At 42.5% G+C, this 13092-nt stretch overlaps 1 protein-coding gene across 2 annotated transcripts in view; it reads right to left on the minus strand.

The window, feature by feature from the left end:
- Nucleotides 1-12853, minus strand: part of ESR2 (estrogen receptor 2) — a gene marked incomplete at both ends in the record, with an annotated part of 48795 nt that extends 35942 nt beyond the window's left edge. Inside the window, 2 exons of one of the 2 annotated variants that reach the window (XM_080706862.1) lie at nt 10570-10742; nt 12435-12853. In XM_080706862.1, coding sequence (XP_080562988.1) covers nt 10570-10742; nt 12435-12853 — 592 coding nt within the window. The remainder of the gene's footprint in view (nt 1-10569; nt 10743-12434) is intronic. The other variant, XM_080706863.1, reaches the window with a different exon arrangement.
- Between the last annotated feature and the right edge of the window lie 239 nt (nt 12854-13092).

Consider the following 13092-nt stretch of genomic DNA (forward strand, 5'->3'; position numbering starts at 1 on the left):
ATAAAATAAAAAAGGGCTAGGGGTATAGCTCAGAGGTAGAATGCCTCTGGGTTCAATCTCCAGTACCGCATATGCACACACACACACACACACACACACACACACACACAATTACATTTGCTGGGTGTGGTGGCACACACCTATAATCCCAATACTTGGGAGGCTGAGACAGGAGAATCCCAGGTTCGAGGACAGTCTCAGGAATGTAGCAAGACTGCAACCTAGTGAGACCTTGTTTTGAAATAAAAAAGGGCTGAGTACATAGCTCAGAGGTAGAATGTCTCTGAGTTTTTTTTTTTGTTTTGTTTTGTTTTTTTGTGGTACTGGGGTTCCTGGAAGCCCTCCTTCCTCCGGGCTACACTCCCAGACCTATTTTATATTTTTGAAACAGGGTCTCTTACGCCAGCACAGCTGGCTTCGAACCTGCGCGATCCTCCTGTCTCCGCCTCCCAAGCGCGGGGATTACAAGCGTGCGCCAACACGCCCGGCGAATGTCTCTGGGTTTAATCCCCAGTAAAACACACACACACACACACACACACACACACACACACACACACACACACACACACACACTTAACTGAAGGCTTAATAAGGAATGGGAATATTTACATACTAAATATTCTCAAAGGATTTCCTAACAAAAACACTAGTCAATTACAAGGGGAGAAAACAGTACTTTCACAGAATACAAGCCTGTCCGGCATCACTTTAATCAAATAATAAAAATTAACATCACCAGTAATGAGATCAATTCAAATCACGTGCCACATGAAAGGATCTTTAAGAGGAACACAGAGTCGTTTCAGTTCCTGCCAGGACCACGGCCGCTCCATCCAGAGAGGAGGAGGAATGAGGAGAGGGGCGGTCAGCAGAATAACCGGCCTGCATTTTGTTACACTTGTGAAAACCCGAGAAGGGCTGAGGATGGGCAGAAACCAAAGACATAACAATGAAATGCCAAGTCTGCTTCTGAATGGGGTTCTTGTGGGGGGGCGGGGGGGACTGGGAACACTGGCAGGGTGACTAAGTAAAATGTTGGCAACTCTCTTATTCTTTATATTGCACAACTTTTTTTTTTTTTTGGGGGGGGGTTGCTGGGGACTGAACCCAAGGGTGCTCTAGCACTGAGCTGCATCCCCAGCCCTTTTTATTTATTTGCAGAGTCTCGCAAGGTTGCTGAGTCTGGCCTCGCTCAAACTTGTGATCCTCTGGCCTCAGCCTCCTGAGTCACGGGGATTACAGGCGTGCACCCAGCTCCTGCTCATTTTGAGACTCATTAAAAACAAATGTTTAAAAAAAACACAAATGTTTCCACTAGCTTCCTAAACAATATAGCTATATTCACTCAAATACAAATACAAATAAGCAAATACTGATAAATGGAAATTTATCTATATTTCAAGTATGATTGTATTAAGTCCTAAAATTGCTTTCCCTTTTTCCAACTCACTGGATTTTAAAGTACATTCTTCAGAAGACATTCTTCCATGTTGGGACTGTAATTACATTGTATCATTGTATCCATCTTTAGGTAAATTAATACAGCCATTTGTTCAACAAACACAAACTGAAATTCAGTTTTTTGTGGTTTTCCCACTGCGCCTTAAGTGGTCAAGGGATCTACATAGCAAATGTATTGATTATGCAGTTGTAAGAGTAGGAAAACTCCCCAGAAATGAATAAGAAAACTGTCTTTGGGACCCTCCCCAGGGCCAGGTGCAGGAAGCGGTGCCTGCCCAGCCCAACACCAACATTTCTGACTGCCTGCTGATGTTCAGGTACTTTTCACCAATAAATCTTTTAGCTGAGCCTGAGGCACATGTCTATACTTCCAATACTTAAGAGGCTAAGACAGGAGGATCACAGGTTTGAGACCAGCCTCAGTAACTTAGTGAGACCCTGTTTCAAGGGGCGGAGGCCAGGCAAAGTAGTGCGTGCCTATAGTCCCAGTACTTGGGAAGCAGAGACAGGAGGACTGCAGGTTTGAGGACAGCCCCGGCAACATAGGGAGACTAGCAACCTAGCAAGACCCCAATTCAAAGCAAAAAATAAAAAGGGAGAGGAAATATCTTGGAGGTACAATGCCTTTACAAAACAACACAACAACAACAACAACAACAACAAAAAACTACAATAGTGGCCGGGTATGGTGCTTATAATCCCAGCATTTGGGAGGCAGAGACAGGAGGATCATGGTGCACGGAGAGCCTTGGCTACTTAGTGAGTCCTTTGCAACTCAGTGAGACCCTGCTTCAAAATAATGAATAAAAAGCCGGGCATGGTGGCGCATGCTTGTAATCCCAGCATTTGGGAGGCTGAGACCGGAGGATCGTGGTTCGTGGACAGCCTCAGCTACTTAGTGAGGTCCTCCACAACTTAGTGAGACCATGTTTCAAATTAAAAAGAATAAAAAATAGGGCAGGGTATGTAGCTCGGAGGTCAAATGTCTCTGGGTTCCATCCCCAGACCCATGATGATGATGATGATGATGATGATGATGATGATAATAATAATAATAATAATAATAATAATACAAATAAAAAACAGGACTAGGGGTGTAACTTGGATGCAGAGTGCCCCTGGGTTCCATCCCCAGCACCATAATAATAATACAAATAAAAAACAGGACTAGGGGTGTAACTTGGATGCAAAGTGCCCCTGGGTTCCATCCCCAGCACCGCAAAACAAAACAAACAAAAAAAAAACTATAATAGTTTAAATAACCTAGTATGTGTATCTGAAGCTAAATCAACAGAATAAAACCAATATATATATTACTAATAAATATATAATATATATTATATATATTACTAATATATATACAAACTAATATATATATATATATATATATATATATATATATATATATATATATATAAACTTAAAATACTGTATTTAAGCCAGGCATGGTGGCACACGCTTGTAATTCCAGAGGCTGAGACAGGAGGATTGTGGTTCGCAGCAGCCTCAGCTACTTAGTGAGGCTCTTTGCAACTCAGTGAGACCTGGTTTCAAAATAAAGAATAAAAAAAGGGCAGGGGGTGTAGCTCGGAGGTAGAATGCCCCTGGGTTCCATCCCCAGTACCGGAAAAAACAAACAAACAAAAACCATATTTATATAGAAACAAAAATCAATAGAAACACAAAAAGATTCTCAAAGTCATTAGTAATCAGCATAATGCAAATTAAAAGCACAAGAGGTGCTGCTACATACCCATTTAAAGGCATAAAATTATAAAGAACAATATAAAGCTTTGGCAAATGTAGAGCAACTGGAACCCTCATACATTGTAATGGAGAGTAGAAAGTAGTTCAGTCACCCTAGAAACAGTTTAATTTCTTTCTTTTTGTTGCAGTATTAGGGGTTTAAAAGAGTTTAAATTTTTTTTTCTTTGTAGTACTAGGGATGGAACCCAGGGACATTCTACCTCAGAGCTATAACCTCAGTCCTATTTTTTATTCCTTATTTTAAAACAGGATCTCAGCTGGGCGTGGTGGCGCACACTTGTAATCCCCGTGCTTGGGAGGCGGAGACAGGAGGATCACGCAGGTTCGAAGCCAGCCGCGCTGGCTTAGGAGACCCTGTTTCCAAATAAAAAATATAAAATAGGTCTGGGAGTGTAGCCTGGAGGTAGAAGGGCTTCCAGAAACCCCAGTACCACAAAAATAATAAATTAATTAATTAATTAATTAATAATAAAACAGGGTCTCACTAAGTTTCGGAGGTTCTCACTAAGTAGCTGAGGCTGGCTGCGAACCCAGATCCTCCTGTCTCAGTTTTCCAAGTACTGGGATTACAAGCATGCACCATCACGCCCAGCAGAAAACAGTTCAATTTCTTAGAAGTTTTTACTCCGAGTCATTTACCCAAGATAAACAAAATTAGATGTCTTCACAGAGAGAGATGCTTGAATACACATAGCGGTTTGTTCTAAAGTAGCACAAAACAGGAAACAATCCAAACGAATAAAGAAACCGTAATGTTTCTGTGTGTTAGGATTTTATTCCTTAACAAAACGGAATGAAGTGCTGGTGCATGCAGCAGCACAGGGAGGAGAAAGGGGCCAAACTGATGGTTCTAGACTTCATGATTCCATTATGTGACAATCTAGGAAAGGCAAAACAAAATAGATCCGCAGCTCCCAAGCCAGGCGTGGTGGCGCGCTCCTGCAACCCCAGTAGCTGGGAGGCTGAGACAGAAGGACCGCAGGTTCTAGGACAGCCTCAGCAAGCAGTGAGACTCATCAACCTAGTGAGTACCTGTTTCAAATTTAAAAAGTAAAAAATAGGACTGGGGGTGTAACTCAGAGGTAGGATTTTCCTGGGTTCAATCCTCAGTAGACTGCTCCCAAAATAAACAGTTCCTAAATCCTGGGAAACTGGGGTGAAGTTAGCTGCACTGGACATAAAGGAAATTTGGGGGGTAATATCAACATACCTATCTTAATTATGGTGGTAGTTACATGACTACATATATCTTAAAAATTTATAATCCTAAGTAATTAAAATACATAAATTTTGTTGCACATAAATTTTATGTTTGAGACTAAAAACTCAGTTCCCATGTTTTAAATGAATTAAAAGATAGATGAACTTATTCAATAAAATGATGTGGAGAAAATTGACTATTTAGACATATGTACATTTGATTCTTATTTCATTTGATATACCAAAAATAAATTCCTTCTCCAATAATGAAATGCAAAAGCAAATTATTAAATAACAGAGGTAAACACTTATATAATCTCTAGATGTGAAAGAACATGTAGGTTTAAAAACATATATAAAAATACCAAAGTTGCCAATATTTGTGGATGTCAAAATCAGAGTCTAGCCAGGCACGGTGGTGCCTGCTTATAATCCTACTCGGGAAACTGAGACAGGAGGATCTCAGGTTTGCACCCAGCCTCAACCATTTAGTGAAGTCCTTTGCAACTTAGCGAGACCCTGTTCCAAAATAAAGAATAAAAAATAGGGCTGGGGGTGTAGCTCAGAGGTAGAATGCTCCAGGGTTCAATTCCCAGTACTACAAAAAAAAAAAAAAAATCAGAGTCAACTAGAAAAAGTGCACCATTTATGTAATAAAAGATTAATGTCTCAAAAAATAAAACAAGATTGATGTCACCTATCAATCTAACAACACACTTTTTTGTGATAAGACTCGATTACCAAGGATTTAGTAACACCTAAAGGTTTAGCTCACACCCTGCTGGTAGAAGAATATAAATTTGTACAACCTTTTGGCGAGAAGAGATAATTTAAAACACCTGTCAAGAATTTTTAACATTAACATACTTTGACCATATATATATATATATTTTTTTCAATACTGGGGATTGAACCCAGGGCACTCTACCTCTGAGCTGTATCCCCAGCCCTATTTTTAATTCTTTATTTTGAAACGCTCTCACTAAGTTGCAGAGGGCCCCACTAAGTAGCTGAAGCTGGATGCGAACCTGTGATAGCTTGTAGAATGCCCCTGAGTTCCATCCCCAGTATTGAAAAAAAAAAAAAACAACTCTTCAGCTGAGCATGGTGGTACATACCTGTAATCCCAGCACTTGGCTGAGACAGGAGGATCACAGGTTTGCTGCCAGCCACGGCAATTTAGCAAGGCCCTCTGCAACTTAGTGAGACTTAGTGTTTGGATATGAGTGTGTGCCACCATGCCCAGCAGCCCTATATGTTTATTCTAACACTGTATCCAGAGGAAAAAAGCTTTATGAACAAGCATGTTAGTCAAATCATTATTGAAAATAACAATAACTGATGATATATTCAACAATATAGATAATTAAATCAATCCATTGATTGAATATTATGCAGTTGTGAGAAAGGTTTCTGTAAACTTAATGTCATGGTCAAACGCTTGCCAAACAGCATTATGTGAAAAAGAAGCAAAATTCTATGTACAGAGCCGGGCGTGGTGGCGCACGCTTGTAATCCCAGCATTTGGGAGGCTAAGACCTGGAGGATCACTTTTCGCGGACAGCCTCAGCTACTTAGTGAGGCCCTCTGCAACTTAGTGAGACCCGGTTTCAAAATAAAGAATAAAAAATAGGGCAGGGGGTGTAGCTCGGAGGTCAAAGGCCCCTGGGTTCCATCCCCAGACCCACAAAAAATAAAATTCTATGTACAGTATGAGCCAAATTAATTTTAAAAATCATCCTCAAGGAATTGTTGAATGCCAACAGTAAACAAAATACACAATCTATTGTTTTGTTCATCACTATCTTGAAAGAGCCTAGTACAATGCTCAACAAGATTTGTTAAATGAATTTCAATAGGAAAGAGAACAAAAATAATAATCTTTAAAAATAGCCATAGCCAGGCATGGTGGCACATGCCTTAATCCCAGTACTTGGGAGTCTGAAACAGGAGGATCACAGATTTGAGGATAGCCTCAGCAAGTAATGGAGCTGTCATCAACCTTCTGAGATCCTGTTTTAAAGTAAAGTGGGTTGGAGTGTAGCTCAAAGGTAGAATACCCCTGGGTTCATCGCCAGTACCATAAATAAACAAAAAACAAATAAATAAATAAGCAAGCAAGCAAGCCTAGGCATGGTGGCAAGTGTAATTCCAGTACTTGGGGAGATGAGATAGGAAGGTCACAGGTTCAAGGACAGCCTCAGCAATTTAGAAAGACTGTTCATAAACATTATTCTGTTTAAACACACACACACACACACACACACACACACACACACACACACACACTAAAAAATGGTCTCAAGTAGGTCAGGATGGTATGCTATTAATCTGAGGGGTGTGTGTGTGTGTGTGTGTGTGTGTGTGTGTGTGTTGCTGGGGATGGAACCCAGAGGCTTTCTATCTTCAGGCTACACTCCCAGACCTGTTTTCTATTTTATTTGGAAACAGGGTCTCACTAGGCTGCTGAGAGCCTCACTAAGTAGCTGAGGCTGGCTTCGAGAATCTGCCTCCTGTCTCAGCCTCTTAAGCACTGGGATTACAAGCCTGCGCCACCACGCCCAGCTTAATTGAGACCATTTTAAAGAACCAAATGACCATTTTCAGTTCTTGCAAAATATTAATACCCAAAGTGTGAAAGGTACAAAAAAAGGATCATTCAGACATTAAACAATTATAAGAGCATTAACTCCTTAACTCCTTTGTGCAGAAACTGGCATCCCCATAGTAGGAAGGAATAGCACAAGGAGAACTTACTTTCAACTTATCAGCCATAGTCTCAAGGTTCAAAGATATTTTAGGCAAACAGATGTTTCCCCAATGGCAAAATAGAAAAGTCCGTGTGTCTGTCTGTCTCTGTCTGCGCGCGCCTGCCTGCCCGCCTGCCCTCTCGCCCTCTCCCCCTCTCCCTCTCCCTCTCCCTCTCCCTCTCTCTCTCTCTCTCTTTATATATGGTTAGATGTAGTCAGTTGAAATTTTCTTGAGGTTAAAAAAATTCTGGAACCTCAACAAGATATAGAATTAAAAATCATATCAATAATTTTATTCTAGCCGGGCGTGGTGGTGGCACACACTTATAATCCCAGCACTATGGAGGCTGAGACAGGAGGATCTACAGGTTCGAAGCCAACCTCAGCTACTTAATGAGGCTCTCAGCAACTTAGTGAGACCTTGTTTCCAAATAAAGTATAAAAAAATAGATCTGGGAGTATAGCCTGGAGATAGAAAGCCCCTGGGTTCCACCCCCACTACCACATAATAATAATAATAATAATAATAATAATAATAATAATAATAATAATTCTATTCTGAATTTTAGTAAATCTGAATTATTCTCATCACCACAAAGAATTATAAACAGACTTAATAATTTACTGTAATGGTGATCATAAATAAAAAATTAAGCATTAAATATATTTCACATAGCAATTTCATTTCACCTTTAGGATGGGTCTATCTTCACAGAGGAAGAAACAGGCTGGGAGGTGAAGTTAAAGAGCTACTGATGGAGGATCGTGGTCAGATGGGTGGTCAGTCACACAGGGCAGGCTCAGAGGGCTCACCCAACATGCAACTCCCTGCTCCCTGCATGCTACTCTTGAAGTAAAATCTATCATCTAGACTTATCAGTGAGTGAGTTGTTATTAGGCATCTATACACCATGAATCTTTTTTTTTTTTTTTTTGGTGTACCCAGAGAACTTCTACCTCCAAACTATAAACTTAGCCCTTTTTATATTTTATTTTGAAACAGGGTCTAAGTTGCTGAGATTGTTCTTGAAGCTAGGATCCTCCTGTATGAACTCCTTTAAGGTTGCCATTGTGAACTGGTTAAGAACAAGGCACTGAGGCTTCGCTAGCAAAGGGAAGGGAACTCTAAGGTGGGCTTATGTGATGTTTCCTTGGGAGGGGCTCTGAGGGAGAGGCCTCGAGGCAGAGGGGTAGAAAAGAGCACAAGTCAACAAAAAGTGACTCCCACGGTCAGGGCTGGCAAGGGAGGCCAGGCATGCACAGCTTCAAGTTGATTACAAAGGCGATTTCAAACCAACCAATCTGCCGGGCGTGGTGGCGCACGCTTGTAATCCCCGCGCTTGGGAGGCAGAGACAGGAGGATCACACAGGTTCAAAGCCAGCTGCGGGCACTGGCTTAGGAGACCCTGTTTCCAAATAAAAAGATGTAAAAATAGGTCTGGGAGTGTAGCCCAGAGGTAGAAGGGCTTCCAGGAACCCCAGTACCACCTAAAAAATAAATAAATAAATAAAACCAATCCTAGTCCAGTAGGAAAATGGAGACTAGGGAAACAGTGTAACCCCAGACAGGAAAACAAGGGAGGGAAGCGTCCAGGAAAAGAAATGTCTTCAGGGCAATTCTCAGAGTTCACTGCAGCCCAATGCCTGACATTTCCATTAAATGTGTTTATTTTTTCTTGGGAGCCAGCCCACCATCTCAACTGTCAAGTTCACCCTATATTAAGCTCAAGTCAAAGGGAAGAACAATCTTTGCAACCATTACCGAGCACAGGTATTTTTCCCCAGCCATTATCTATATCTATATACATACATATGAGGAGATAGAAGGAAATAGGCAGATAGGGAAAAGGCCTCCATAGAAAAAACTTAATTTCCTGAGGGGCGAGGGGCCAAGGTTCAGAGATAAGGACCAAAGCTTCACAAAACCATTTGGTTACTAGTCAACAAACCCAGGAGCCATCACTGGAGCAAGTCTGACACTTCTGAAAGGAGACTCTTCAAAGGACTTGCAAATACCCTATGCAAATTCTGAGAGCTGCTTCCCAGGATTCCCAAAATCCCAAATTCACCACAACCAAAAAGAGGACACGCAGACATCTGGCAAAACCCCTAGTGCAGCCACCAAATGGGTTTTTCCCTCTCGGGGACCCCCCTCCCCTTTTGGGGAGCTTCTCTCTCTCTTGCAGGTCATATTAGCCTTGAGAGAAGGTGGAGTGCAGTTGAGAGTACATGGCTTGGGCTACTCTCAGCTAGTGACCTGAAGGCCTCTGCTGGACATCAAGGCTGACCAGGGCCCCAAGGGGTGACCTGCACCTCTTTTCTGGCAGATCGCGTGGACCCTGGGAGAAAGTAGTTTGCAATTGACGGCACTTGGCTCGGGCGACACTCAGGTAGTGACCTGAAGGCAGCTACTGGACACCAGAGCCCCAACAGCCCTAGAGGTGTTCTGCCACTTTCCCTATTCCTTTCTGGCAGATCACGTGGACTCTCGAAGAAAGCAGCTTATAATTGAAGGCATTAGGATTGGGCTACTCTCAAGTATTGTCCTGAAGGCAGCTGCTGGACCCCAGAGTTCCGATCGCCCCTTTGGGGTGTTCCGCCACCTTTCCACATTCCCTGCTGCTTCCAATAAACCATTTACTCCCCTTCCTGCGGTCTGCAGATGTCATTCTTTGCTCACCATAGACAAGAACCCGGTAAGGAAACGCTGAGTTTCTTCTCAAGAGACTCCATTTCATCAAAGATGAAACTCCAGGTTTCTTCTCAAGAGCCCCCCGTTTCATCTTGGGGGCCCAGAAGAAACCCCTGTTTCACATATATACATACAGACATACAGACATACATTACATACATACTGGGGATTGAATCCAAGGACATTCTATCTCTGAGCTATATCCCAAGCCCTTTATTTTTTGTTTATTATTTTATTTTGAAATGGGTTCTCACTAAGTTGCCGAGGGTCTGACTAAATCGTTGAGGCTGGCCTTGAACCTGTGATCTTCCTGTCTCAGCCTCCAAAGTAGCCAAGTACTGAGATTACAGAGGTGCACCAACATGCCCAGCTCAAGCTAACTTAGCAAAGTTATCACTGTTTTCTCCCCAGCACTCTGGTGGGTAAAGATAGGAGCAAGACCCATTCCAGTTGGCTGTATGATCTTAGGGTTCTGGAGTAGAAATATATAATCCAGGGTAAAGTACTCTGTATTTGAAACAATCCACCCACCCGTCCCCTCAACCTACCCCAAACACACACGATCCTCTGAACTGCTCATCGCGTACATAAAGCATATCCAACGGGCCAGGGGTGAAACTTCGACCGGGTCATCTCTGTAAATGATTTGAATGGAAAATGCAAAACTAAAAAAGCAATTTAACAATACCCTCGTACCTTGAATGCTTCTTTTAAAAAAGGCCTTGCATCCTTCACAGGACCACACGCCATAGTGATACCCCGATGCATAATCGTTGCACACCGCGCAGAAGTGAGCATCCCTCTTTGAACTTGGACTAGTAACAGGGGTGGTGCAGCTGCTCACACTAACCTTCCTTTTCAGTGTCTCTCTGGGGCGCAAAGAAAACATCCATTATTAGAGAAAATAAAAGGGAAAGAAAGAACTTCCTAGAAAAGAAAAAACACAGCATGAACATTGCCTGGTTAAATCTCTGTCTTCCAGGACTCGTGATAAATGTATTCTAGGAAATTTGATAAAGCAAAACTTTTGTGACTGATATCAAGCCTATAAAGAGCCATAATGTGAGCCAGGGCTGGGGGCACAGACCTGGAATCCTCACATTTGGCAGCCTGAGGAGGAGGATCACAGATTCGAGACCAGCCTCGGCAATTTAGCGAGACTCTCAGTAACTTTGGGAGATCCTGTTTCAAAACGAAAAATAAAAGGCACTGGGGGTGTAGCTTGGAGATGGAATGGCTCTAGGTTCAATCACAGCCAACCACAAAAAAGAAAAGCCACACTGTGGGAAATGGCTGATATTTGAAAGTGCTGAGATGAGTTAGTTCACGCCCATACCTGCAGCGCTGCTGAGCCTAGTCCTGAGGAGGTCTGCAGGAAGCAGAGGCTCGTGTGGGATGGGGCGAGGGCTCCACGGAGGAGCCTGGAGCCTCCCAAGTAATAGGATTACAGAAATGCGCCACCATTGCCAGCTGAAAAATTATTTATTTATTCATTCATTCATTTATTTGGTGATGGGGATCGAACCCAGAGCATCATATGTGCTAGGCAAGGGTTTCTACCACTGAGCTGTATACCTCCCTCCTAAACCAACATATTTTTAAAAAGTTATTTATAGCTGGGCATGGTGACGCACGCTTGTAATCCCAGTACTTAAGAGGCTGAGACATATGTACATATGTATATATGTATATATGTATATATTATTACATATAAAATATAACAAATTAGACTGAAATAAGCCATCATGTTATCTTGCATTTAAATATATCCAGAGAAAAATACAAGAGCTTTGTGCGTGTATATTTCTATCACTCTGAACTCCATTATGATAAATGACCACAATGCACCAATAAAAAAAGAGAGAATAAATGAAAGTTCAAGTATTCTTTTTTAAGGGAGGTAGGAGGGATTGAACCTAGGGGCATTCTACCTCCAAGCTATATCCCCAGTCTTTTATTTTTTTTGAAGCAGGGTCTAAGTTGATGAGGCTGGCCCTGAACCTGCAATCCTCCTGTCTCAGCCTCCCAAGTATTAAAATTACAGTCAAGTGCCACCATGCTCAGCTTCAGATATTTTTTTAACTTCAATAGAAACCCACATTTAAACAGTTTTCCACCAATCTTTATAAAATGTTATTTTAGTTCATTGTTTAAAAAGCTGTACCAATTATCTTTTCAGGCTTCACAGGGCTAGGATGTCATTTAAGTTGGAACAGTGCCACAGTTACTTTTACCCTGGAAACGATTTGTCATGAACACCGAGGGGCGATCTCGTAACACTCTAACCTGAAAGTAAAAATTAATTTTCAAGCCCAAATACTTTCGGGAGAAAGCGAGCCACGCTCTCAGTCTTGCCTGGATAAAGCCAGCAGTCCTAACTGGGTTCTCCCACCACGCCCATCCACAGCACTTTTTGATCAAGCAATGTTGGTCTCCATGCTCTAAATAATCTCATTGACAAAACAAAGACCTGCATCCCATGCACCTCTCTTCTCATTAAACTCACACAGTGAGTTGGTTAAGGACCGTGCACCACAGTTCACAGTGAAGACTGGATTTACCTGTTTACAGGTAACGGGGCGTCTACTGATTTTGCTTCACACCAAGGACTCTTCTGAGGCTCCGCATACAGAAGTGACGGCTGGCAGTGGATCGCTAAAGGGGAGAGGTGCCCGGGTGTTGGCCACAACACACTGGGGCTTGCGGTCTTTCGACCAGGCCCGCCTTCCACGGTATCGGAAGTGTTTGAAATACTGTAGTTTATCACAGCAGGGCTATAGAACGTCATGGCCGAATACTCGTGGTGGCTCTCCACGTAGGAGGAAGGGATATACACGGGGCCGTGCTCCAGGGGTAGGACAGATGGACTGCAGTTGTAGGAGGCAGGAGAGTCACAGCTGGACGGTGAGTTCTTGATATCCATATCTTGAACAGGTCGCAGTTGAGAAAACTCCTTGTGGGAAGAGGCACAAAGGGACATCACAGTGCTCTCAAAGGCTCGTGGGCAGGCCAATCGCTGCGAAGAAAAACAAGACAGGACTAAGTTAGAGACACAGGAGCAACTAGTAAAAAGCGTTCAAACTTTTCTGTGCTTTGATTGGACCCAGGGGTCTTCTATATCTGAGCTACACCCCCAGCCCTTTATTATTATTATTATTTTTTTAAACAGAGTCTCACTGGGTTCCAGAAATTGACCTCAAACCTGTGATCCTGCTGTCT

The sequence above is a fragment of the Muscardinus avellanarius genome (assembly GCF_963383645.1).
Source record: "Muscardinus avellanarius genome assembly, chromosome: 12".
Lineage (NCBI taxonomy): Eukaryota > Metazoa > Chordata > Mammalia > Rodentia > Gliridae > Muscardinus > Muscardinus avellanarius.